Source organism: Stegodyphus dumicola, chromosome 5 (genome assembly GCF_044657685.1).
Source record: "Stegodyphus dumicola isolate Sdum_Otavi_A_Nest chromosome 5, ASM4465768v1".
NCBI classification, from domain to species: Eukaryota; Metazoa; Arthropoda; class Arachnida; order Araneae; family Eresidae; genus Stegodyphus; species Stegodyphus dumicola.
Window position 1 is genome coordinate 29,777,472 of NC_140772.1, and position 25,840 is coordinate 29,803,311.

The 25,840-nt window shown below is 31.9% G+C and overlaps 1 protein-coding gene across 6 annotated transcripts in view; it reads left to right on the forward strand.

The window, feature by feature from the left end:
* LOC118199919 (uncharacterized) overlaps window positions 1-25,840 on the forward strand; it is a 99,267-nt gene that overhangs the window by 25,930 nt on the left and 47,497 nt on the right. For all 6 annotated transcript variants that reach the window (XM_035371796.2, XM_035371798.2, XM_035371799.2 and 3 more), the window contains 7 exons: window positions 4,319-4,483; window positions 5,056-5,131; window positions 9,840-9,986; window positions 14,299-14,508; window positions 19,874-20,029; window positions 24,457-24,566; window positions 25,510-25,762. In XM_035371796.2, coding sequence (XP_035227687.1) covers window positions 4,319-4,483; window positions 5,056-5,131; window positions 9,840-9,986; window positions 14,299-14,508; window positions 19,874-20,029; window positions 24,457-24,566; window positions 25,510-25,762 — 1,117 coding nt within the window. The remainder of the gene's footprint in view (window positions 1-4,318; window positions 4,484-5,055; window positions 5,132-9,839; window positions 9,987-14,298; window positions 14,509-19,873; window positions 20,030-24,456; window positions 24,567-25,509; window positions 25,763-25,840) is intronic.

Sequence of the window (25,840 nt, forward strand, 5' to 3'; positions counted from 1 at the left end):
AAAGAGGAGCTGAGGTTTCCAGCTTTCAATCAAGAGAAAGTGCATTTCTGCAATGCTTTCAAAGTAATGATGAATTTGTGTATTGGCATAACATACTTGGTTTGATGGCAAAGTTGGGAATTTTCAGCTTATAACAACACTCATTGGCGACTATTTATGGCTCAAAGCACAGCCTGAAATATGTCTTCCTCCAGAATAGAAATTCATTTGGTGCACTTCCAGTAAGCCATTCAGTTTATGTAAGGAATATGAAGATAAAAGAGAGTCATTGGTTTGTAGCAGTATCACATACACTAATGGATCATTTATGTTGTGCTTAAAATGGTCTGCTTCCTCCTTGATCAGCAACACAAATATGGTAAATATCCCTGTTTTTTGTGTATATAGGACAGCAGAGCTCATGAGAAGTATTTGGGTGCAGTCGAATTGACCACCAATCCAAACATTCTCCATTAGCCACTTGTCGACCGAAAGAACATTATATTTTCACCTCCGCATATAAAACTGCGTCTCATGAAGCAATTGTTAAAAGTTTTGACAATTGAAGGAGACTGTTTCAGGCGTCTCATTTTGGCATTCCCTAGCCTATCATATGAAAGGTCGGTGTGTTTGGTGTTCCAGAAATTGAGCAGCTCCTTAAAAATAAATATTTCATCGGAACAATGATAGAATTTCAAAAGAATGGTTAGTTTTCAAAGACTTTCTAGGAAATTCACAAGCACAGAAATACAGCAAAATTGTCCAGTAACTTTTGGAGAGCTTCAAAATGTTTGTTTGCAACAGGAGCATCAAATTGTATTTTTTACAAAGCCTTGATAATTTCCCAAAAAATTTCTGCATGCCATATTACCAGATTTAAAATGATGATCTATAATCCGGAAAAATCGATAATCCGGAATCACCGAAGTCCTGATGAGTCCGGATTAACGACTTTTGACTGTATTTTGTTTGAATCGGATGCGTTTTCACAAATTTTATATCTTATTTTTTTCAAGTTTTTCCTTTTAACTAAACTTTTTTTTTTTTGATCTGTTCATTTTTGTAACCTTAAATGACTGAAAAAAATATGCAGAACTAAAATAAAAATAACAATAATTAATAAACATTTTGCTAAACGAAGAATCTCATAAGTCTAATCAAGCATAAAATTAAAAATGGCATTTAGCGTAGCAGAGAATTTTCTCCCTTAGAATGCATGCGATGACACATGGTTTTAATTAACCTTTAACTGCTGTGAACGGTTTGAGAGGCCGCTGAGGATTTTCTAACCATCGTTTTCACCCCTGAAGATGGAGAAAGATCCCTGTCCTTCCTTCTACCTTCCCAAACCCATCCCACAAGGTCACATATCCAGTTTCACACTTCTAGCTTTATTCTGGTTTCAGTTATCATGCTTTTCCCTTTTTAAGTAGTCTGGGAGACTGCTCACAGTAGATGCGTACCAGTTTTAGTAGACAATAGATGATATTTACCGGATGCTTGTTTTTCCTAAAAGTGATAAATATGGCTTCAAACTTTACAAGAAAACGTCCCGTATATCTCGCTTAGAAAAAAAATTGAATATCTTGTCAACAATATTTTTGACATATTGGGTTGGAGGGAAAGTTCTGTCGTATTTTAAAGAAAATATTTGAATTCATTTATAAAAATATGTGTTTAATATTAATCAATTATATATGCTCCGTTATTTGTTACAACCTGTTGCCATCTTCCAGGTAACCTGTAAATTCCTGTTTTGTAGAAGTTCTCATCCATGGAGTTAAAATAGTCAGCAACTGCCTTAGAAACACTTTCAAAAGACTTGAATTTTTTTCCCGTTAGATAATTTTGCAGAGATCTGAACAGGTAATAATCAGAGGGTGCAATGTCAGGTGAATACGGGGGGTGACTAAGGATTTCCCATCCTAATGCATTCAGTTTTTGTAGTGTCACCACTGCAGTATGCGGGCGAGCATTATCGTGATGGAACACTATTCCTTTTCTGGACGCTAATGCTGGCCTTTTTTCTTTGATAGCTGCATTCAATTTATCCAGCTGATTGCAGTACACATCCGCGTTGATGTTTTTTCCCTGTTTCAGCAACTCGTAATACACTGGACCTTTCCTGTCCCACCACAAACAAAGCAGTACTTTTCGTTGATGGATACTTGGTTTTGGAACTGTTGCTGATGATGTTCCTGGTTTGCAGTAAGATTTTTTTCTTTTAATATTCTCGTAAAGAATCCACTTTTCATCTCCAGTAACCAGCCTGTCCAAAAACGGCTCCACATTGTGTCTAATCAGATGTGATGAACATATTCTTACACGATCAGACAAATTCTTTTTTGTTAATTCATGTGGAACCCAAACACTTTGCTTTAACACAAACCCAAGAGATTTAATGTGATCTCCAACAGTTGTATGATGAATGCCAAACTCTTCTGCAATTTCTCGACTTGTTAAATGTGGATTATTTTCCAACATGGATCGCAAAACATCATTATCGATCTTGGATGGTCGTCCAGATCGAACACTTTCTTTGAGGCTCAGGTCCCCAAAACGAAATTTGCTAAACCATCTTTGACAAGTACGAACATTTACAATATCTTTTCCAAATACCGCACATAAATTTTTACATGCAACAGATGCGTTGCTTCCTTTTTGGAATTCATATAAAATGCAGTGTCGTAAATGCACTTTATCTACCGACATGTTTTTCCCTTTAAATATTACAAGTAAATGATGAAGGGTAAAAAAGGTCACCTTTTATATTATACAGCAGCTAAAAAAACAAAACAAAAAAAAAAAAATCCGATTGACTCACTAGCCAGATGTTTTTTTTATTTACAAGGAAAATCACCTGCCTATTTAAAATACCACAGAACTTTCCCTCCAACCCGATAATATACTCTGATTCTGAAGAATCGTGTAGACAGTGATCATGTTCGCAGTGAAAAAAAAGCGAATCTGAGCTTTTTCAGATGAATATCATACTTTTTCTAATGACTGTGAACAAAATGGTAATTTTTATGAAAAAAAGCACTTCAGATGGAGCAAAAAAGAACCAGGTCGGGCCGTATGAACATCAAAGCATAACATAATAATTGAGCTTCCTGGTCTGAGACATCCTGTAAAAATAGGCTGTAGAGCAGAGCCCGAAGATACTTTGAATTTATGTTTATACATATTGTTCCAGTCATATCCTGATGCTACAAAACTGAAAAGAAAACATTTAATGCTTTTATTACCTAATCAACTTATTAAACTACATCTGAAAGTTGCGATAACTTCTGCTTTTTGCCAAGGGAACTGAAGATAATAATTAGAAGAATCCTTGGACCGAAGGAAATTAAGAGATTGGATTTATCAAATCAAGAATAAAAATTAGAAGAAAGAAAAACATGTAATCTGTGCCCACCTTGTAAGAAAAGGAAAACAGAATATAAATACTTGGAATGCAAGGAACCAGTGTTACTTCAATGCTCTCAAAAATGTGTTTTGACTGTGTATCATCTTATGATTCATCCTTGTAAACAAAGATATACTAACATATTACTTATTAATAATTAAATTCACTGTTGTAGAATTATGGTTTAATTGACAGTAATACTTAATAAAGTTACATATTTCTATGCAAAATCTTTGTTCTTCAAAAACTTTGTTCCTTAAAATGAAGAAAATAGTCATTTTTTTATATGAATTTAACTGCATAAAATTAAATGATTTATGTTTAAAATATATTGATTTAAATGAATTAGAATTCTATAAATATGCATAAAGCATGTATAACATTCCTTAAAAAGGCATAAAAGTATGTATTTTTACGTGTTTCTTTAAAGCGGTCTGTGAGACCACTCACAGTAATTATGCCGAAAAAATTGTCACAGCAGTTAAAGGTTAAATAAGAGTCTATGTGTTGGAAGGCACTACACGTTTGACTTTTATTATACCGTTTCACATTACCACTCAGTTTCGGTGGGACACCTAATGTTCAAACAAAAAGATAAGAATGATTTACTTTGAAGTATTCCATATCCCATAGTGAAATATATTTACAGAGGAGAAGGGCAACAACTAGATTATATGAAAAACATGATTGCATGAACGATTGTTTTGAAGACAATTGTTGCCAGAAAATAAGCCAAACTAAACTGGTGATATGTGATGCTGAGAAATATGTGAAAATAAAAAAGGTGTCTGGTGATATGTGTTTAACATGAAAGAACCAAAGTATAGGAACTTGAAAGTATTTTGACTTGATCCAATGTTAAATACATGTATCAAAAATGGTTTTAAAAGGAGTCAGTGTTTATTACTTTAAATACTTTTATTTCTCTAGGGAAACGTTGAATTTGAAAATGTTGTAAGCCATGCATCTTCACATCACTCTGTTCAAAATTTTGTCTCATCTAGTGTGGATCTTGTTCATTCTCACCAGTTAGATCATGGAATGCATTGTGCAGTTGATTCAACTGTAGGTTCTAAATTACATCAAAATGATGAGGTATGTCTTTTTTAAAAATTGAAAGTATGAATTTATGAGTACATGTAAATATATAAGTATGTTACTGATTTGAAGTGATGTTAATCTTTTCATTCTGAGTATCAATTTTTGGTACAAACAGTATAGAATTAGTTCTGTTTGTTCCTAGGATATGACTTTAATGTTTGCTAAGTGTGAGTATTTAAAGTTGATATTTATTTTTAACAAGAACAAAAAATTATATGTGTGTGTTATAAAATCCATTAATTTATACTGTGGGTATGCATTTTATACAATATTATGGTTCCAGCAGTGAAAATATTAACAGACTTGATCCTTGTTTAATATCTTGTACCTATAAATAAGTTTTTATTCTATTGCTCTTTTCTCTGAACTTGACATAGTAAATAAATAACTACTATGATGAAATTGACTAGTAAGTAAATATAGCTAGTTAAAATAAGTTATCTTTTAGATTATTTGAAATATGCATAATTATATAAAATGTGTTCTTACAGTTCTGAAATTTTCTGAAGAAATATGTCAAATTTTAATTTTCTTAGATTATAATAAAAGGTGATATTTACTTTCAGAACATAGTAGACAGTTCTGATGGATATAATCAACATATAGATACATCTGATAATATGTTGCATACAACGACTGGAGGTAAAGTGTTTTTTTTTTTAATTGTTGTAGTTTTTGTCTGAATTTCAAAATTATTAGAAAGTATGTTCTTAAATATTGCAGTTTCTTCTGTTATTAAAACTTAATTTATGTAACTTGATTAAAAAGTTTTAAGAATTTTTTTTTTTTTTTTTTTTTTTTTTTGTCAGAATTAGGTGATTTATGGACCCTATATTCTTTTTGGAATTAAGTTCACATTGGGTTATATTTTTTACAGCATTTATGAACAATTGGAAAACATGAATTAGGCTTTTTGTGATTTTTTTTTTAGTATTATGACTGTTTTTTACTTTCTTGTTCGAAGAAGGTATCTTTCTATGTAGTCATCTTGTTGAGAATTGCTCCAAAATCACATGGTGTTGAGTATGGGTTGTATGGAGGATATTTAGTGCTGTATCATAATATTTCAGACCTTGCTGTTAATAGCACAGAAGTAGTATGTCTCCAGGCATCACAGCATATACCACTGTTTCTTTATGCTCTTTTTCCAAGTTTGCATTTCTGCATGTTTTCATATAGACTTTTTCATCTATGAGAAAAGCAGAGTAGGTGCTTTTGGTTGCTTCATCTAATATTGGAAAAAGCAGAATTTTAAAACTTGTTATTCAGGCTTTTAATACATTAATATACAATATATCTTTTTATAAGAGTGTTTTTAACAATTACTGTACAGTTAAAAGTGTTAAAAATGAGATCAAGTACTCTGGGTTGACATGCCGAAACTACATTTAAATGTAAATAAAAGCTCTTAAAAATATATATATATATATATATATATATATATATATATAATGCAGCCACTTGCCTATTCATCATTGGCCACTCCTGAGGGTAATAAGTGGTGGTCATTTTACTGTAGAGGCACCTAATAAGCAATCACCATTGCCTCCTATGAAGAGACGAGCAGTTACAACTATGTCTTGTCTTTTCCAGGATTCAAATTTGAGCCCTTCGGTACCAGAGTAGGCTCCCCTAACCATTGTAATATCTGGGCGGCACATAAATAAAAGCAGTGGCTTTCGCAGATGACATGTGTGCTTCATCACCTGGAGCTAAAATATATGGTTTGATCAAATTTGTTGTCTTTTAAGGTTTTCTGTAGGGTTCCTACCCAAAATCAGTGTCCAGATGTATGGAAGTTTGAAGGGAAGGATTGTTATTGCATCACGGTTTGGTGATGATTTCTGGCATTTCTCTAACTTTGAGGCTGGTTTTGGCCCCAGCCTTATCCTTTTCAGTTATTATGGATGGATGCTAAGTGAAGTATTTATCCAAAGATATGCTATTTTCTTTGATCAACTGGTTCACAAAGAGTTCATAGGTATCTTTTTTAGGTTTGCTATTTTTTACTGATAGTTTTCTTAGCATATTATGAGCGGGTATTTGTACCCATTTTGCAGATTGCCACTTATAAGCGGGACGGGTACTAGTACCCATTTCGCAGATTGCCATTTAAAAGCGGGGCAAATATTAGTACCTGTTTAAAATCACCACTTAAGTGAAGTAAGGGAAAAAATAATGTTTCATATAATGTATGGACGTATATTCGTATATTACTGTTATTCATATTACTGCTAAGCAACTTAGTTGCATATGTTAGATAGACTGCACAAAATGTGTTAATGTTCACCCATTGTACTGAGTTCCTGTATTTGTATCTTGATTAACGTATAGACCTGAAGTACACTGGTTATCATAAATTAAGGAAAAATCACAAAATCATGATTACTGAAAAAGCTACATGTAGAATTTTATGAAACTTACCCACAATATACAACACATAGTAAGATACCAAATAACATAAAAAGAAATTACCAGACAATTATGGTAGTATAGAAATTAGCACATGTATAAAATGAACAAATTGAAGATGTCAGTTTGCTATAGTAAAAGTACCTTCAGTATGGAATATAATCGCCTCTGGATGCAATACGGCGGCACATTGAGCGATGTGTGATGCTTTCAATTATGCGGTCTATCAGTTCCATAGGAAGCGAGAGCCATTGCTCTCGTAAAGCAGTTGCAAGCACAGCAAGGGTCTAAGGGGGCAGATTGAAAGCAGCTAGACGTCTCCCTAAAGCATCCCGAATGTGCTCGATAGGATTTTTGTCCAGGGATTGAGCTGGCCACTCCATACGCATAATTGTTTCCTGTTGAAAATAATCATATACGATGCGAGCCCTGTGTGGTCTTGCGTTGTCAACCTGTAACAGGAAACATCACCTATTGCCCTAGCATATGGGCGCACATAAGCATCAAGGATGTCATCTTTATGAACATGAGCACTCACGGTTCCCCTTGGAAAAACATGGAGGTCTGTGCGTCCACCCAAAGAGATGCCACCCCAAACACAGACACTGTCTCTTCCATATGCATCTCTTTCACAGATGCTTGATGGATGATAATGGGTTCTAGATTCTCTCCATATCAAAAAATGGCTACTATCGCGTTCTAGACTAAACCTGGACTCATCCATAATGATAATAGTCCTCCATTCCTCAGGTGTCCAGTGGACATGTTGTCATGCCCACTGCAAACGTTCACTCCTATGGCGTGACTTGAGCGGCATGCAAATGGTTGTTCGCCTCGCATACAGACCACCTTCGTGAAGCCTTCTACGCACAGTTGACATTGACACCAACCTTCTGGTGGTTGCAGCAAGGGAGATCTAAGAAGAGTCTTAGTAGTGGTTCTATTCCTGAGTGCACATATTGTCAAATATCGGTCATCGGCGCTCGTTGTAGCAGTTGCCCGTTCTTGGCTGAACTTCCTAGGTGCCGAATTTGTGATTTTGAAATTGCCTTCAAAGTCTATGAACCACAGAAGGACTCGCATTTAGTCATCTGGCCACTTCTGTTTGACTTTGTCCTGCCTCTAGTCTCCCAATGGCTTTCTATCATAGTTCTGCAGGCAAATGATGCCTGGAGATCATTGTTACAAATTGGCTATCTCAGATTTCTGATGTCACTATCACAGTGAAATATGTGGGCTTGCTCTCAAACATGGACTTTTATGCTCCTCGCAGATGACGTATTCTGAGTGCAGCACCACTAATTTGCATATCGCAGTTTTACTCAGCTACTCTTACTTGGCAACATATTCAAATTTTACACCGTTTGGCTTATTTTTGAGGGAGTTATCGCAATTTTTGTGATTTTTCCTTAATTTGTGATAAACAGTGTATCTGTTGTAGAGACATGATTTTAGCAATTTCCAGATGGATGGTACTGTGCTTAAGTTTATTTTACTGCAATTTGTAGTATGTATTTATATTCATTTTCATAAAATTATGGAATTGAATAAAAGTCTTTATTACATTTTAAGTAAAAATAAAAAGCAATTGTTTTATAGGCATTAAATGAAAAAGATTTAGAGGAGATTATTGCAGGCTTGTTCTGTGATAGATTGCAGTCTAAAAAAGTATTGCCATTTCTTCAAATTAAGAGATCAACAAATTGAATGCTATCATTGATATTAATTGTAACCTGCAGGTTGGTGATGTTTTCTAAAATAAATGAAAATGGAACTTCAAGTTTATCTGAATGTTTTCATGGCACAAAGATAACATCAAATATATCTTCCAAAAAATGATTCCATAAAGAGACTTTCTTGTTGTTCATGCTGACATTAGTTTGACCTATCCTTAATTTTACAATGCAGCATGTAGAAAATTTTGTTTTCTCTAACTTTATATATATATAAATGTATCAGGATTGAAAAGACAAATACAGAAACTCAGTCTAAAAAACTATCACTAGTAATACCCAAAATAAGGGGTATATGTAAATGTTTTGCCAATCAATTCATCGGTGAAAATGGCACATCTTTGGTTAAATACCTCATTGTGTATCCACTCAATAAATAAATAGGACAAATCCAAAATTGTCACCAAACCGTGTCATAAAAGCCACCTCAAAATTAAAGAAGCACTCACAATCATCTTCAAACCCTGTTGCAACAGAGACCTTCAGTTCAGCCTTGCATATATATGGACCTTGATTCTGAATATAACAGTCTTACAGAAAGCAACAAAAGACAATGAAACTTATCAAACCATGCATTCCATAGCAGATGATGAAGCAGACTTATGTTTAAATGTGATTTTGCTTTGTCAACCTAGAGTATTTCATCTCGGTTTTAACTTCATTTTTACTATTTTTGCTGGTTAATCTTTAAACACATTAAAGAAGCTATGAAATAAGTAAAATCTTCCAGAAATAATTATGTCTTACTTTAATTCCTTTAAATCAGGATTTTAGTTCCAAGTTTTTTTTTAATGAAAGGAAAAAATAAATGAGAATTTAGGAATGTAAAAGTCATGTATTTATTTGCAACCAATGGTAAAGCATAACAGTTAAGAGTTTTTAATGGAGAAATATTTTTCATGCAATTTCATTTATTATGGCAAAGTAAACATGTTTAATTTCTTTGGCTCGATGAATAGCTTATAGTAATAACAGTAGCATTTACATAATAAAGTTCATAAGTAAATTGGGTTTGTTTTATTTACTAGCTATGCATTCAGAACATTTTATCAAATTCTTTGTTAAATTATGTTCTCTTCCGTAGTCAACCTTGAAAATTGCTAATGTTATATATATATATAACATTAGCAATTTATATATGCTGTTTAATTTGCCTCAGTGCACCAAAAGGTAGTAGGCTTAAGTAGTTTCTATTCCTTTTATAGAATACAGTTGCCACATATCTGATATGAATTCTTGTGATGAAAGTACTACAAATGAGGCTGTAACATCAGTTCTAAGCAACAGCTCTGCTCTTGAAGCTAATGAAGCGCTAAGTTCTACAAATCACCATTTTAATGCACATAGTCAGTGTAAGTATAAATTGAGCATTAAGCATTAGCTTATGTGTAATTTGTAAAATATTCAGTAGTATTATAATACTGTAAATCATGCATTTGAATTTGTATTACCATGAAAATTTACATACCTGAATATTTCATATATTTACTTATTGGAAAACAAAACAGTTTTACAAATTTGACTGCCACATGGCTGTACACTTGTCAGAAGGTACATTTAAAGGAAGGTCGAGAACTTTGACAAAACATAAAAATAACTTTATTTTAAATAAAAGCAAAAGTAAAATCCAAAAACTGAACACATGTTGAAAGTCTGTCAAATGTCGGGCATGGACAAACAGGAACAGGTGCAAAAGAAAGTGACACTCTTGGTAAAAGGTTCAGTTTTTAGATTCTCAACTACAGCGAGTGTACATGGATACAGCGCAGGAAGTTGAATACTGCATGCAAATGTGAAAATTCAGAAACTTTGCCGCAAATTAATAAGTTATCATTTTATCAATATTTAAGAGTTTTAAGCTTATATTGAGTTGCAGGTGGATTTTAAATTTGAAATATTAACCACATGAATGCGAATTCAGCCAAATGGAAGAATAGATAAAATCATCATAAGAAATATCCACTTTCTCTGCAAATGGTTATGAATTACGTGTAATTTATATTAGCTGAGAGATTCTTATATTTTTGTGATCTATTGGCAGTCTTCTAGAAAAAACTTTTTATTTAAACATTTTTTTTTTAAATTTTATTTGATAACAAAATGTTTTCTGATTTACATTTGCAACATAGTTATTAACTGGTCACAGAAGGATTTTTAATGATAAGAACAGGAATAGGATAAATCATCCTTATTAAATCCTAAAAATGCTGAATTTGGATAGTTTTCAGTTTCTGTAACTGTTTTTATGGAAATGCATGAATCTAGCTGTTTCTTCGTTGCTCTCTTTTCTAAGAATCTGAACTAGAATCATTTTAAAAATTCTTAAAAAAATAAGCCTGGCAATAATTACCAAGTTTTACTCTTCTGGGGGAGGGACAAATTTACCATTTTTTTTTTTTTTTTAAATCTGTTTTCGAAAGTGGTCAATGTATCCACATTTGCTGATACAATATAGATATCTTCATGATACTATTTGTCACTATGGCCAGCATATCGTGGTAAGTCATTGCTGTCTTACCAACTGTATAGCTGTAAAGGTTCTGGGGATTAGTGGAGAGAAAACACAACATCACCCTTGAGATCTCTCCCCCCCCCCAGATCACATGGGATTAGATCCAAAGATTGGAGTAATATTAGTAGTAACACTTTATTTTTTGAAAAATTTAGATATATATGTTCTGTGTAAATTTCATTTGCTTTGCAGTAATGAATAAAATAAACTTTTATAATATACCCTATTATTGCATGTATTTTGTAATAAATGTATAAAACTATATATTTTCTCGTTCTTGATTTGATAATTTGTTTTTATGTTTGGTCATGAAAATTGAAGGGGAATTTTAGTGGAAAATTCTGAATATAGACATGCCTTTTTGTTTCATAATTTTTTACTGTTAGCATGCAAAATATTTGATTTTTAATTTATTGCAGTAATAAAATATTTTCATTTTTAAAATATAACAACAAAATATTTGTATATACATTCTAAGATGTGAAAAAGAAGGAAGTATACCTAGAAGGAGTAATGTAAATCGGATGAAATTGAATAAGCATATTGTATATCGATGGTAAAAAGAAGTTATTAAAATTTCAGAGAAATTCATTGTTTTATTCAGGAGATATAGCTGCATACGACAAATTAATCAAAAAAGTATTAACTTACATATGGGCCTAGTACAAAGTGTTATCCAGCTTGGCATTGACTCTCAGATTAATGGATGACCTTCTGCAAAATTTCTTCCCAAACTTTCTCCAGTTATCGTAGTATATAAGCAACTCGTGAGATGGTCTGAGGTGCATGTGCATCAGACCCCAGACATGCTCTACTGGGACAAGATCTGGTGTCTAGCTGGCCAGGTGACAACATATGAAGTCAGCTGGTAGAAATAAGTATTGTATACTGCTGTTAGGCATAAACCCTTCAAAATATAAGTCTGGGGTGCTGGAACGAAGGATATAGACTGCTGTTGATGTACCACCTAGCTGTAATAGAGTCATAGAAAATAATCAAAATCAAATGAAATTGTGCTCCAAACTGTAATTTTCTATGGTATTTTGTTATAGTGACTCCCAACTATATTTGGTAATTTTAGACTTGCATCAAGATCTCAGCTGTAATTTCGCCAAGCTTGGGAAGTGTGAATGTAAAAATAAACACAGTATACGAGGGTTGGAACTTTAATAGTGGCAACTATTTATTTACAAGGAATACAAAAGTGGTTCATGTCACCATGTTTTACAGTCCTTCAATATAGTCGCCAGCATTGTGTACAACCCATTTCCAATGAAGTGGAAGTCGCAGAAATCACAGTCGTACACGAGAATCACCATAACTTTCACATTGCTGGGGTTCTGACAAAATTTTGAACGTCGTGGTGACCCGTGATGACTCCATTCGTTTGATTGGCATTTCAGTTCTGGCTGCTATGATCGGGCCCAAGTCTCATCCAGCATAATGATGCGCCATAAAAAAGCATCTCCTTCGCTCTCATAGCGCTTCAGGTGGGTTCGGGCAGCATCGTATCGTAGCCATTTCTGCAGCATTTCCATCAATTGATGTGGAACCCATCATGAAGCAATTTCTCTCATGGACAGGCGTTCCTTCAGAATGTGCAGCACAGTCGTATGCGCTAATCCTGTTTGTCCGGCCAGCTGACAAATCGTTTGGCGGCGATCACTGTCCATTAGTGCGGCAACAGCTTGCACATCTGCATCGTTGACACTCGAACGACCTGGCCGTAGCATGTCTGCCACGTTTTGGCGTCCTTCATTGAATGCTTTCACCCATCTTGCTACGGTTCTGTAAGGCAATGCAGATTCCCCGCAAGCCTCTTGAAGCCCTTGATGACACTGTTGTGCTGTACGACCTCTGGCACATTCAATTTTTATCCAACATCGTTGTTTTTGTTTTGAAAACATCCTGACAGCACTTACTTTAGACCGCGAGCTAATATAAGGATCCGTTCTTCGCGTCATTCCGCATGTGCGTGACGTAGGCAGCACGAGTCTTTTTGCTGAGAGGTAAGGTAGGTATGTAATTTACGTGTGGTATACGCGATATTCTTTGGTTTTGTTGCATAGCGTTTTTTTCAGCTGTGTTGCCACTATTAAAGTTCCAACCCTCGTATATTAAATAATAATAATACTCACATGTTATTTTCTAAGAATATTTTTAATAATCCTTATCATTGTTATTATTATAATTATTTTATCTCATATAATTGTTCCAGTCAACCATCACATTTTCACACATATTAAGCTGTTTGTTACACCATTTCACAGATGTTAACTTGTTTGCCCGAGAACACATAAATCTAAAATGAAGTTCCATTGTGGCCATTTTCACAAACTCGTTGTCATGTAAAAGACCTCTTTCTTGAAAAGATATGACATCCATCTCATTACTTGGTAATTTGAAGATTGTTAACAACATATTCACAAAAAGAAAGGAAGCATTGAATATATTTTTAAATAAACAATACGAATATGAAAACCTCATCAAAAGTGAATAATGTAAGAACATATGCGGCAAGAGCAAAAATGACACACGGTGCTAATATATGATTAGATGCTGAGTATAAGAACATGCATCCAGTACTAATATACCATCACTTGGTGAGGGCCAAGAACTGACAGCCAGGCTTTGGTTTAATATCTCGGTTGATTGGCGATTCAGTCTCGGGAACTGCTATAATAAATAACTACTCTTTCTATTGTCATCCTTATGGTGTAACCAGTGCAGTATCTCATTGCTACCTTCGATGTCTCTGTGATCATAGACAAGTCCTAAGTGAAATTCATCACTGAAGACAGTTTTAGTGCTGAGTGGAAAGGGATTGGTAGAATGGAAGTGATCTGGATGGAATCAAATTTGAATGAAAGTTATGTCCCTGAGTTCGAATTTCTTCTGTTTTAGAAGTCATTCAAATGCTCATTTGTGATGCTTTCTAGTTTCATCTATTCATTGACTGGCTACCAAAATTTAATAATTTGTATGTTTGATCAAAACATATTCACATGGAATAATGATCAGATAACTCCTTAGTGATTCTTTTTTTTGGGGGGGGGGCAAGGTTGCTTTGTTTTAAAGTCTATGTATTTTGCATTGAGATAATATTTTGAATAAAGAGTAATTTATTATTATTTTTTAATTTTCAAAATCAGTTTCTGGTGATGTTCATAATTCAGTTGATGATCTGCATGGCTGTGCGACTGTCAGTAGTGCTACACACCCTGACTCAACTCGAAGTCCTGTTGGAATATCTGAAAATTCTCCTAGTTATTCCCTTCAGTCTACTTCAATCGCAGACTCTCCAGAAATTGTGCAATCAGAATATTCAAGACCCCGGAGAGATCTAAGAAGTAATAGACATTGTAAGTTAAAATTCGCTATATTTCTGTCTCTTCAATGTGTAATTTCTAAAATTTTTTACCTTTATATCATACTTTCTTTACCATTCAAATGAATAATTGGCATTGTTTCCATTTAGTTTTTGAAGCTTGTGAAAATTAAATTTTTTTGAAGCATGGGAAAATTAAATTGTGTATTGGAAGAAATTTTTGGAAACCTGCAATATTTGGGTAATTGAATATTCCAGAATGCCATCATGTAACCATTGCCAGTGTCAGAGTATTCATAGCAATAGTTTTGATGCATTGCATTTTATTTTCAAATCATTTGTTATGTCATTATTTTTAAGCAAAACTTGAAGTAATTTCCTTTCCTCCAGCTTCCACTTCTGTGTAACTAAAAATGTAGCTTCCTTTATTTCTATTTTCTTTACTTTATTTATTAACATTATATAAAAAAAGGGAATCTTATTAAAGAACTTTTTCTTTAACACTATCGAATATCGGAGTCATTGTCAAATGTATAATCATTCATAAATTTATGAAGGGTGCACATATTTTTATTATTTGTGATATTTAATGTGTTAATGAATTTTGTAGAGAATTATTTAATCTTTTGTTCTCATTAAACTATATGATAAATTATTTTCTCCTCTTAATTAGTTCCTTAGTAATTTTATGAGTTTTCAATAGAAGCTTATTTTATAGAAACCTTTTTTTAAAAAATGTTTTTTTAAATTCTTTAAACTGTTCCAAAACAGGTATTTTTAATTCTTCTGCTATATCTATTGACTTTAACTCATAATTTTTTCTTTTGAGCCAATATAAGGTCTTTATTGTAAAACATATAGATTTCTTCTTGCACTATGAGGGTCATTACCCATTGTTGTCATGTTTGATTAGAGGTTTGTCCCCTTAGACATTTGGGAGTGAAAATACGGACAAAAATCCAAGCTGTCTATATTTGGCATATTTTTAAATTCTAACAAAAGTACAAGATGGTCTGTATTTGACAGTATATTTAAAATAACAATTAAATTAATGACCCATTAAGGAGCCTCCATACAAGTGCGAGAGAATCTGAGGCAAACTATTAAAGGGTTAAATTTAAATGCTTTATGCTCTCGAAGCAAGATTAGTACATGAAAATGTTGTACTGCTAATTTTAATAGAAACTTACTGACTTTATATTGAGTTATTCAGAAACTGTAAACTACTTCAGCCAACTCTGTAGGTTGCATCACTGATGGTTAACTTAACATCTTTCACTGTACTCTTGAATTTTCAAACAGTCATCACCAAGTTTTTCATAAATATGATATTAATTACCTGATTAATTTTTCCCAAATTCGATCCAAAAGATGTCATTTTTTAGTGCATTTTTTGTTTATTTTAAATTTATATCTAGGAAAATGCTATTAAAATTAACATTTGAAGTAATTTTAATATAAGCATTTAGAACAGCTTTTTGTTTTGGCTGCAAATAAATTAATATTTTTCATGGAAGTTGTCTTTTCTTACATGAACACCTAACAGGGAAGTTACATTTGGGGTTATATATATAAAAAGTACAATTGCTTTACAATTATGTTCAATTACAATTACTAAACATAACATTTACTTCGATTTTTTTCCCCAAAAGATCTGATTTTGTATGAGACATCTTAAAAAATGAGGTGAGAGTTCATTCAAGCATCACCAAGTTCAGAAAAAAATGCCGACTCTCTTAATTCTTTTGCTGTAGTCATTTTTCTTCAGTGAGCACACAAAGCACCATCTTTTGTGTTTTTTATTTATTTATTTCCCTTCAGGCAAAATCACCTCTGAAAAGTGTCCCTCTATGTCTTAGTGGAGCTGGTAAACATCCAGAAAGACATTTCCTTTACTATCTGTTGTTGCATCCCTTTCAGTCAGTCAAATGATAATGTCCAGTCAAAACTATAAACTGATATCTTTTGAATATCAAAGTCATTGTCAAAGGTATAAACCTTCATAAATTAATTAAGGGCACACATATTTTTATTATTTTTAATATTAATGTGTGATGTTTTTTAAACTAGCATCAGACTCACCAAGAGAACTTTCACTGCCTCCAGTCTCATTTACAGACATTTCAGATTTTGATTTCGAATTGGCCATTATTTACGGTCGGTAAAAAAAAAAAAAAAAAAAAAATGCCTCTTTCACATCAACCAGTTAGAGTGGAACAAAATAGACTTTACAAACTAACACTTAGTGGACATCTCTGTCATCTATTTTAACACCTTTTGATATTAAAAATAGGAAAGATACGAGCAAAATGGTAAAAGCAACAGAGAAGTGAGCCATACAGCATAAACTAGTAAAGGTCCAAAAGCAGCTCCCATGCAGCACATGGTCAAAACAGGCAAGTGGTTAATGAAGTCAGGAAAGCTAAGATGTGCTATTATTATTAAATCAATTGTTCTCAAGTATTCTTTGGGATTTACTGATAAGGCACAAATTGAATGCAAGAGCCTGAGCAATAAAATTACTTATCACACAAAGTTGAGGCAACAAAAACCATTCAAAAGCATCTCTTTCAGTTTTCAAAAAACAGCTTAGTCCAAATATAAACTTTTAAAATGTCTACAGTACTAAACTTGCTGCATAATCCCATTGTCATTTCTGAAATTTGAACCTAAACACACAGTTCTGAATGTTGTAATTGCTAAGGCTTTTATTGTTTCTCTGAAAAGTTCTTTCTAGTCTAGATGTATCTAATAGTTGAATTAATGTTTTTGAAAGATTGGCTCTATAAATTCATAAAAAAAAACTTGTTTGCTGAAATTTTAGTTTCTATCACAACTTGCTAATTATCCTATAAAAACTAGTGCAAAAAAAGACATTAAACTGAGTATCAAGTTCTCGCCAACCACTAATGCTTCAGAATAAGTTCTCAACTAAAATTAACACAAGATATGCCCATTCATGTATTGCACTACTAACAATAGCAACTGAACTTATCCATTGAAACCAGTAATTTTAATACTGTGTACTTCGATTTATTTTCTACTTCTAGAAGTCTGAAAAATCAAAGAAAGCAAAGATTGTGCTAATCAGATGTTTGAAGTATTCAGTGTTTTTCAAAAGGTTTCAAAATAGTATCCAACATTTTCAATGAAGTTTTTCTGAATTATGTATGGCATTGAAAATCTCCAACTTCGGTATTTATATGTGATTTTCGCTGATCTACAGTGGAGGGGGTGTAACCCTTGTAATTGTATTTTACAAACTTCTCATTAATTATTGAATGCAAAGTCCTTCTTCATTTTTGCAACTTTTTTAATGCATTTACAAAACTGAAGCTGTTCATGAATGAAGTTTTTTTTTTTTTGTCTGATTATTATCAATAATTTTGAACCTTAAGAAAGACATTTATGTTTGCAATGTTGAAGGTTTTTGTTTAAAGACTAGCTGTATTGTCAAATTTAAATAAGTTAATAGATACTTTGAAATACAATATTTTAATTCCTTTTATAGTGAGAGGAATAAAACTGAATTTCATGCATCTAATTTTTCTTTCTTCAAGCAGTAAATGTGCTTCCCCAACACTAAGTATGTTTCGCAATATTCAAATTTATGCCATGTTTTGCTCTATAAAATTCACTTTATGCTTTCCCCCCTCCTGAATTTTTCTGAATATTTTTTTTTTCTCTTATGAAGTTGTTTCTGTATGGAACTCTTCATTTCTTAGATTTTTTTTTTTATTATTACTTATGGCAATTTGTTCATTATTCATTTTTTCCCCTTGCTGTAGTTTTTAATAACAAAATCGACTTGTGTGATTGATTATTTGGTAATGATACATCTTTGACATTTATATTATTACAGCTGGTAAGTTGATTGATTATTTGGTAATGATGCATCTTTAACATTTATATTATTACAGCTGGTAAGTTTTATTGTGTTAATAGCAGATGAAGTAGAACATCTCCCTGCTGATTTAGAATTCTTCCCTCTCTTTCTCTTTTTTATTTGATTATCCTCACCTCTACCAAAAAGTCACAAAGGTGAACATTTGTGAACTTTACCAGTGCCAGTTTGTTGGTGACTTTGGAGAGAAATCAATCCAAGCATGTCAGTAATGCACCCAGTGCCAATAATTCCCCCCCCCCACATACAAGATGAGAAAATAAAATGTGGTGCATAATGTCTTTAACCTTTTCGGTCCTAATGAGCACATAGCATCCCAGAGATTAGATTTCAGGGTTTTTTACATTTTCAGTGTTTTTAAAGAATTAGGGATCAAATATATGACTAAAGAAACCTGGCAGCACTTTTAGATTGCAGATGGTGCCTTTATGTTTTTGAGAATGCCGATTACTAAAGTTTCAATTTTTTTTTTTTTTTTAAATTTTACTGTAAGTAAAATTATAGTTAAGTATGAAGTAGTTCTTATTGAGTAGTAATTTAACATTTTTAATGTCAGATTTAAGAAATTTTGAATAAATTCTTTTTGTGTGGTATATTGTCCCAATCATATTTAACAGTGGATTAATATTCCCACCAGTGGTCAAATTACTATACGCTGATATATTATGTTTGTGTTTATGAAATATATAGGAAAATTTCTGTTGTATATGAACTAGTGCATGTGAGAGTTTATGTTTTGTTATATTCACATTATGTACTACTGTAAATTTTAGTTTTATTTTCTGAGAAAGGGTAATAGTCTAGAGGATTAGGACTAATAGTCCCAGTTGACAATATGATTGGGACATACAGTCCCAGGAGATTTTCAGAAAACGGGAAAAGTTAACACTTCTTTTAATATACCAACACTAAATTAAACTACTTGTCATAATCAATTTTAATCATGCAAAAATCGTGTCAAATTGGTTAAGCCACATTAATGTGCACAGAAAGCTAAATCTGAGATTTTGATCAACATGACAATAGTATGCAATCCACCACTATGCTAAAATACTGAAATTCCCATAGGAAGGATCATAATCTGCAGTCAACTGGCAAAAATATCGGGAGAAGTGAACTGTCTGAGGGCATGCTACATGCATACTTTGATTGCCACATGAATTTTTGGTGGAGGTTGTGGGCAGTTGGAAAGAACCTTTTTTATATGTAAATGTAGAAGGTTGTAGTGTTTTTTATATGTAGCAATCCAACTTCACTTTTTTAACTCTTAAAAGATAATTTATTATGAATATTTTATTTCTCATTTTATCATAGTGGTTGCTTTTGATCCTAATTTTGTAAACTTTTTATGCAGTTTGCAAAATATTGTAATTAGAATAATATTTGTATTAATAATTTTAACATATAAAATAAAATTTAAAGTTTGACCATCAATTACTGCTTACTAAAATTCGTTTGAAAACTGTGTGGTTATTATTTTCTGTTTAATTTTTAGGGTGTGAAGATTGTGGTACATTTTATGATAAAGAATGCTCTCAACATAGGATACAATTAATTTTTGATAAACCAGTTTTAAGCCGTGCATGGGCAAGTTTGCCAGCAACATACCTTTATGTGAATAAGATTGGAATCGATGATGATGGAGATCCAGGTATTGTGAATTACAGTTTTGTGTCTAAGTTAATGTTTTAAAAAAATTAAAGTGTATGCAGTGAAATCCTGTTATATTGTATAACTTTGCATATTTCATGTAAAGAAATGAGACCTTGAAACTTGATAAATTTAGTTGTGTTATAAATTTTCCTGCTGCTTGCTTTATCTAATAGAATTCTACGTAGTCATGTATTAGTGAAACCACCCCAGAATTCACCAAATTCATATGATTTCCAAAACTATACATGCATAACAATTCTTTAATTTTAACAAGCATTTTTGCATGCACATACTTTTTACTGTATTCCAAGTTCCAATGATTTTTGTTGACAAATCATCTTAATTTTTACCTTAAAGCCAATTATAAAGTATGAATTTGTTGGTTAAAGATGGCTAGAAAAAGATGATACACTTTCTAAAGAAAAGCAGTATTTTTCTCAAAATTATTAAAGCACATAACTGCTTTGAATCTATTTTGAAAAACATTTCACCACAGAATTTAAATAAGAACCTGTTTGTAAGTAAATTTATTGATCTAGTTTGAGGATAAATATCTAATTAAAACATTAAATATGTATACAGTCAATGAAGTTTTTTGAACTGTAAATCATATTTTCCCCTTTATGCTAAAAATTGCCTGTGTTTCTGATAATATGCAAATACCAAATTTTGTAGATCTTGCATTATTTAACAATAGAAAACTATTGTCTTCTCGAAAGAAGCACAGTTTCTTTTATATTGTATTGATGGCTGTGTCAGAATACAAGGGCAATGCTGTAGACTGAAGTGTACTGAAGAATGTATGCTTGTTTTGCTGCATACTTTACTTATTTATATACATTTTTCTCTATTAGCTTCTTGTTCTGCTCCACTAAATAGGTAGCATATTGCATACTTGATTCGTAATGTAAATATTTTTCCTTTTTCCAAAAATTTTAATTTTGATTAGCGTAATCAAACTTTTTAAAGTCTATTTCTATTGTAAGTATACTTTAGTGTCTGTGCTTAATATTGTATTACTCTAAATTGCTAAAAATAAGCTGAACTAATTAAATTTGTTGTTACAAATTTTTCATGTATATAATTATAAATTATATGTAAAATTCTAGTATCTGTTGTATAATGTAATATGAAAGACCTCGAGAGTGAAGCTTCACCGAAAAAATAAGGTTAGAAGGGTAAGTCCATTTGAGGTAAATGGACAAACAAGATAGCACTGTAGATGGTTTTTGTTGCCAAATTTGGTTAGAAATCACCTAGTGTCACCAAACTTTGTGACATTTTGGTCCAACACCTGTGTAACTACAACTGGTCCTGTCGCTTCCTAATTGTAACCATATTGAGTCCTATGTAACTATAACTGTGGGTGCTTTCCAGCAATATCTAGAAAATCAAAGATACTGGAAATGTTTCAGCAGCTGGAGAAAAACTGTGCAAGACTGAAAAGAGCATCAGTTCTCAGTTTTTAGTTCAGAGTTCAGCTTGGAGTATTGAGGGTGCACTGTGCAAGCTTATGCAATTGAGGCATTTTATATTGTGTTGTGTTTAACATTCTTAGTAATTTGAAGTGATAATTGTTGATTGTACTCTGTCATGCTGAGAAGAGCTGTATGAGAAAACTTCTAGAACTGTAAAATATTTCTTTTGAAAAATACATTTTATCAAGCTGTCATTGGTTCTGTGTGCATTCATCATGAATGCATAAGCACATTTTATAAACAGTATGTGTTTGTGAAAAAAGATACTGAACATTTATCTGTTATAAAGAGGTGACCCAATAAACAGGAGTTTATTACTTGCCTTCATTTCCTGTTCCATTTAATCAGCTGAGTTATTAGGTCTTAGTTTAAAATATTAAATGATCGACTTTCAAATTTTAGTTGCATCATTTAACCTTGGGGTGATTGTGGTCTGGATATAGCCAGAATTCCAGATTTTTTACTTTGTCAAATCTTAATTTTTTCCAGATTTGCAGAATGTGGGTATAAATCCGTAAAATTAAAATCTTTTTCACATTTCGTTTTAGAACTAACATGTCATTCAGCAATTACCTAAGTTTAAAACTTTTAGACTATTCAAAATTTATTAAGAGGTGAAGCTTTGTGTTTAAGCAAACTAAGTTTGTCTTATACAAAAAAAGTTATTTTTGTATTTATCTTATGCAGAAACAAAATAAACTGATATTGTAATTTTGGGCTGAAGTATTCAGATTAAAAGAATAACCAGATTGACAAGATTGGTTAAGTCTCTATAAACTTGCTTCTACTGACTCATTGTTGAACGTTTGTTCATTTAATTATTCGAGTCATGTTGTGTCAGAATGAGAAACTCTTGAACAATAATAGCTTAGATTTTGCACAGATTAATATTTATTTATTCATATTATACAAAACTACATATGAAGCTTTTGGATCTGAAAATGTATCTGAGGACTATTGGTAAAGGTTTTGGGACAGCTTACCAAAATTCTATATATTCCATGAACATTTCTCTACTTTCTAGTAGTTTCTCATCTCCAAAATCTGTTGATGTGCATGTTGCAAGCTCTAATTTAATATTTAAAGAGTTAAATCTATAGTCTACATCAGAATGTCTTGCTGACCATACCGAATTTTCAGTTGTTAGCAAAGAAAATTACAAACACAGCATTTCCCAGAACGTAACCTCCCTTCCCTTCAGGAAAAAGTAAACTTTAAAATTATCGAGAAGCCAAATGAGAAGTAACTACATGAATTGATTTAGTGAAACATAAATTAATCTTAAATAAATTTATCAAAATTATGTTTTTAGCTTTGCTAGTGAAATATTTTCAATATATATATGTATTTGCACAAAAGTAAGTTTTTCACAACATATTCAGAATTATTTGAAATTATATCAGATTTTTATTGCACAGGATTTTTCAGGATTTTTTAAATGTGGTCCCGATGACCCATGTAACCATAGTTTACCAACTTATATTGCAATGCTTATCTAACAGTTTCATGATCGTGTACTAGCTGTTAATAGATTTATCTCCTTCCTGCCCCCCCTCCTGCAGCATGTAAAGTAACTTACTCTAAACAAGAGTTCACTTCATTTCATTATTGAATTTGCTATACTGTAGCAAAATATTTCCTAATAAGTTTAAGAAATCTTAAAGAAATTTCCTGTTACAAAAACCCCAGAACTGTGCAATGAGTGATCACCTACAAATTTCCACATGGATTGACAGAATTATTCTTGAGATTTTTTTTTAATACTTAATTGAATTTTTTAATATTCCCCTTTCTGGATTTAAGAAACTTTCAGGTCACGCTTTCCATACAACATGAACCAACTTCCAAACAACAGTTGTTACCATTATCAATGAGTAAGACTACATAGACATTTTTCATTTTTCTGATTTTACATATGAGCAATTTGAATTATGTGTTTTCACTGTAAAATACATGTTCATCTCTCAAAAATCAAACAATAACCCCATCTCCTCCCCCCCCCAAAAAAAACTCCAGCTTTAAAAAAGCTGGAAATAAGTGAATATGACGCACTTTGTGTCAAATGGAGAACAGTGATATTGATTCAGTGTTACATTTCATTGCTGTTTCAAGCTGTGTTTCAGCTAACTGAATTTGGTTCTGAAGCAAAGGAATTGGTGTTAAATAATTTTCAGATGCCTTAGACTGTAAAAAGTGAAATATTACTAAACTTTTTGTAAAAGACAAAGATGTGAGAAAGAGTGGAAAAATTTAATATACTCAGTGATATTTAATATTTCTAAAAAATCATGTTTGTATTGGAAATGAAACTTCTATATTAAGTCTTTTAAAATGAAATTTTAAACATGGTAGATTGCTGTAGTCTAAAAATTTGAATAAAAAAAATCACAGAATATTGGATTTTTTCTTTTTTCTTTTTTAAATACAGAATGGAATGCTTGCAATATGTTTATATTCATTTGTTGTCCCAGAAGATAGTTCATGTCAAAACAATGAAAATACATATGGTCTGTAATAAATTATAAGTACCATCTGTAATAAATTGAAAGCTGTGACACATTGTATGTTTGGCAAACTCTCTTTGACAGAAATTCATCAGAGAACATGGCTTCAGTAGAGAAGTGAAGGTATTGCTTAAGTCACTGCTGAACTTACATTGTCAAAGAAACTATTAATGTTGAGGAAATTTCTTTTTGGATTATAAAGTATTTTTGAAATCTTGCTAAGGCTGAAAATTTACAGCTTAAAAGTAATATTTAATATACACGGTATTTCATGAGTAAAGGGGGAAAGGAAGATGTTACTTCCTTAGTAAAGATAAAATGAATTTACACATGATGGAATTACTTCTTTGTATCATTTCCATATATATTTTATGTTTATAAATTCTGTCATCAAAGTATGTGAAATATTTGTCATCATAACTTACTGTTTCATTTCATTTTAGTGTATGGAGTTTTTGCCAAGAAAACAATACCAAAAAGAACTCAGTTTGGACCAATTGAGGGTGTTTTGGTTAAGCGAGAAGATCCACCAAGTGATAATTTTATTTTATTGGTAAACACTGTTAATTTGTATTTATTACAAAGAAAGATTTACTGTATGAAAATAGCATTTTTGTCATAATTTAATATTTTTTTAAACTTACAAGTCTTAAATTTAAAAGAATCGTGAAGGTTTGTGAATTTTAGATGAATGAAAATAATTGAAACTGATTGAAATATGCATTATTCGTCTCATTTTCTAGTACATAAGGAAAATAAGAAAAGTACTTGTATATCAATGCTGAAAGGAATGTATAATTTTATTGCATTGTGTATGTGTTTCGATGTGTTTACATGATGGGGAATGTTTTGAAATATGTTTATGATTATTTTCTGCAGTACTTCTCCATTGGTGATAAGTATCCTCTGCAAAAGCTGCAAAAGATTTTAAACTGCTGTGCTCTAAACAAACTACTGAAAAGTAAAAAGAAGTAATCTTTTGCCAAATGATGCTGTGACTTGTTTACTGCTCGTACATGTGCAAAAAATAGAAATACTGCCATGTACAAATATATATATATATATATATATATATATATATATATATATATATTTATTTATTTATTATACTGTATACCTGTTTAACCATAATACTTTTAATTCCCAGTATTTGCTCACATTTATTAAATTTAAAGTCTTGTACTGTATGCTGTCACAATACGATTATACTCAAATATTCTGCCCTTCATGTGTTCAAAATGTATATAAGTTTTATGTTATGGGTTTATCTATATCCTTCAATGCCCAGACAAGATGATGATGAAATCTTAATATCTTAATAATAATTCTTGTAGATGAAGATCAGCTAAAAACAACTCAAGAAGAATGTTTGAAATACCAAAATTCTTAATTGTTTTTATTATTATTATAAGTTAATACTACTTTTGATACTTTATTGATATTATTATTTAATACTACTTAGATGATCATATTTTTGTCTTTTGTATTTTATTCAGGTGGAACATGAAGATGGTGTTGCTTTATATTTAGATACATCTGATGAATCTATGAGTAATTGGATGCGCTTTGTTCGGCCTGCTGATACGCACAAAGAACAAAATCTTGTTCTAGTCCAACAAGGCCAGTCTCTGTTTTTCAATACAACACGTTCGATTAACCCTAAAACAGAGCTGAGAGTCTGGTACTCTGCCACATATGCTGAAAAGTGGGGTCTACCAGTTTTAGAGCCAAATGAAGAAGAAAAAAGAGGTCAGTCAAGCAAAGGCTATTTTACTTTATCAGTACATTTTATTTCAAATATGAATGTTTTACTTAATGAAGAATTCT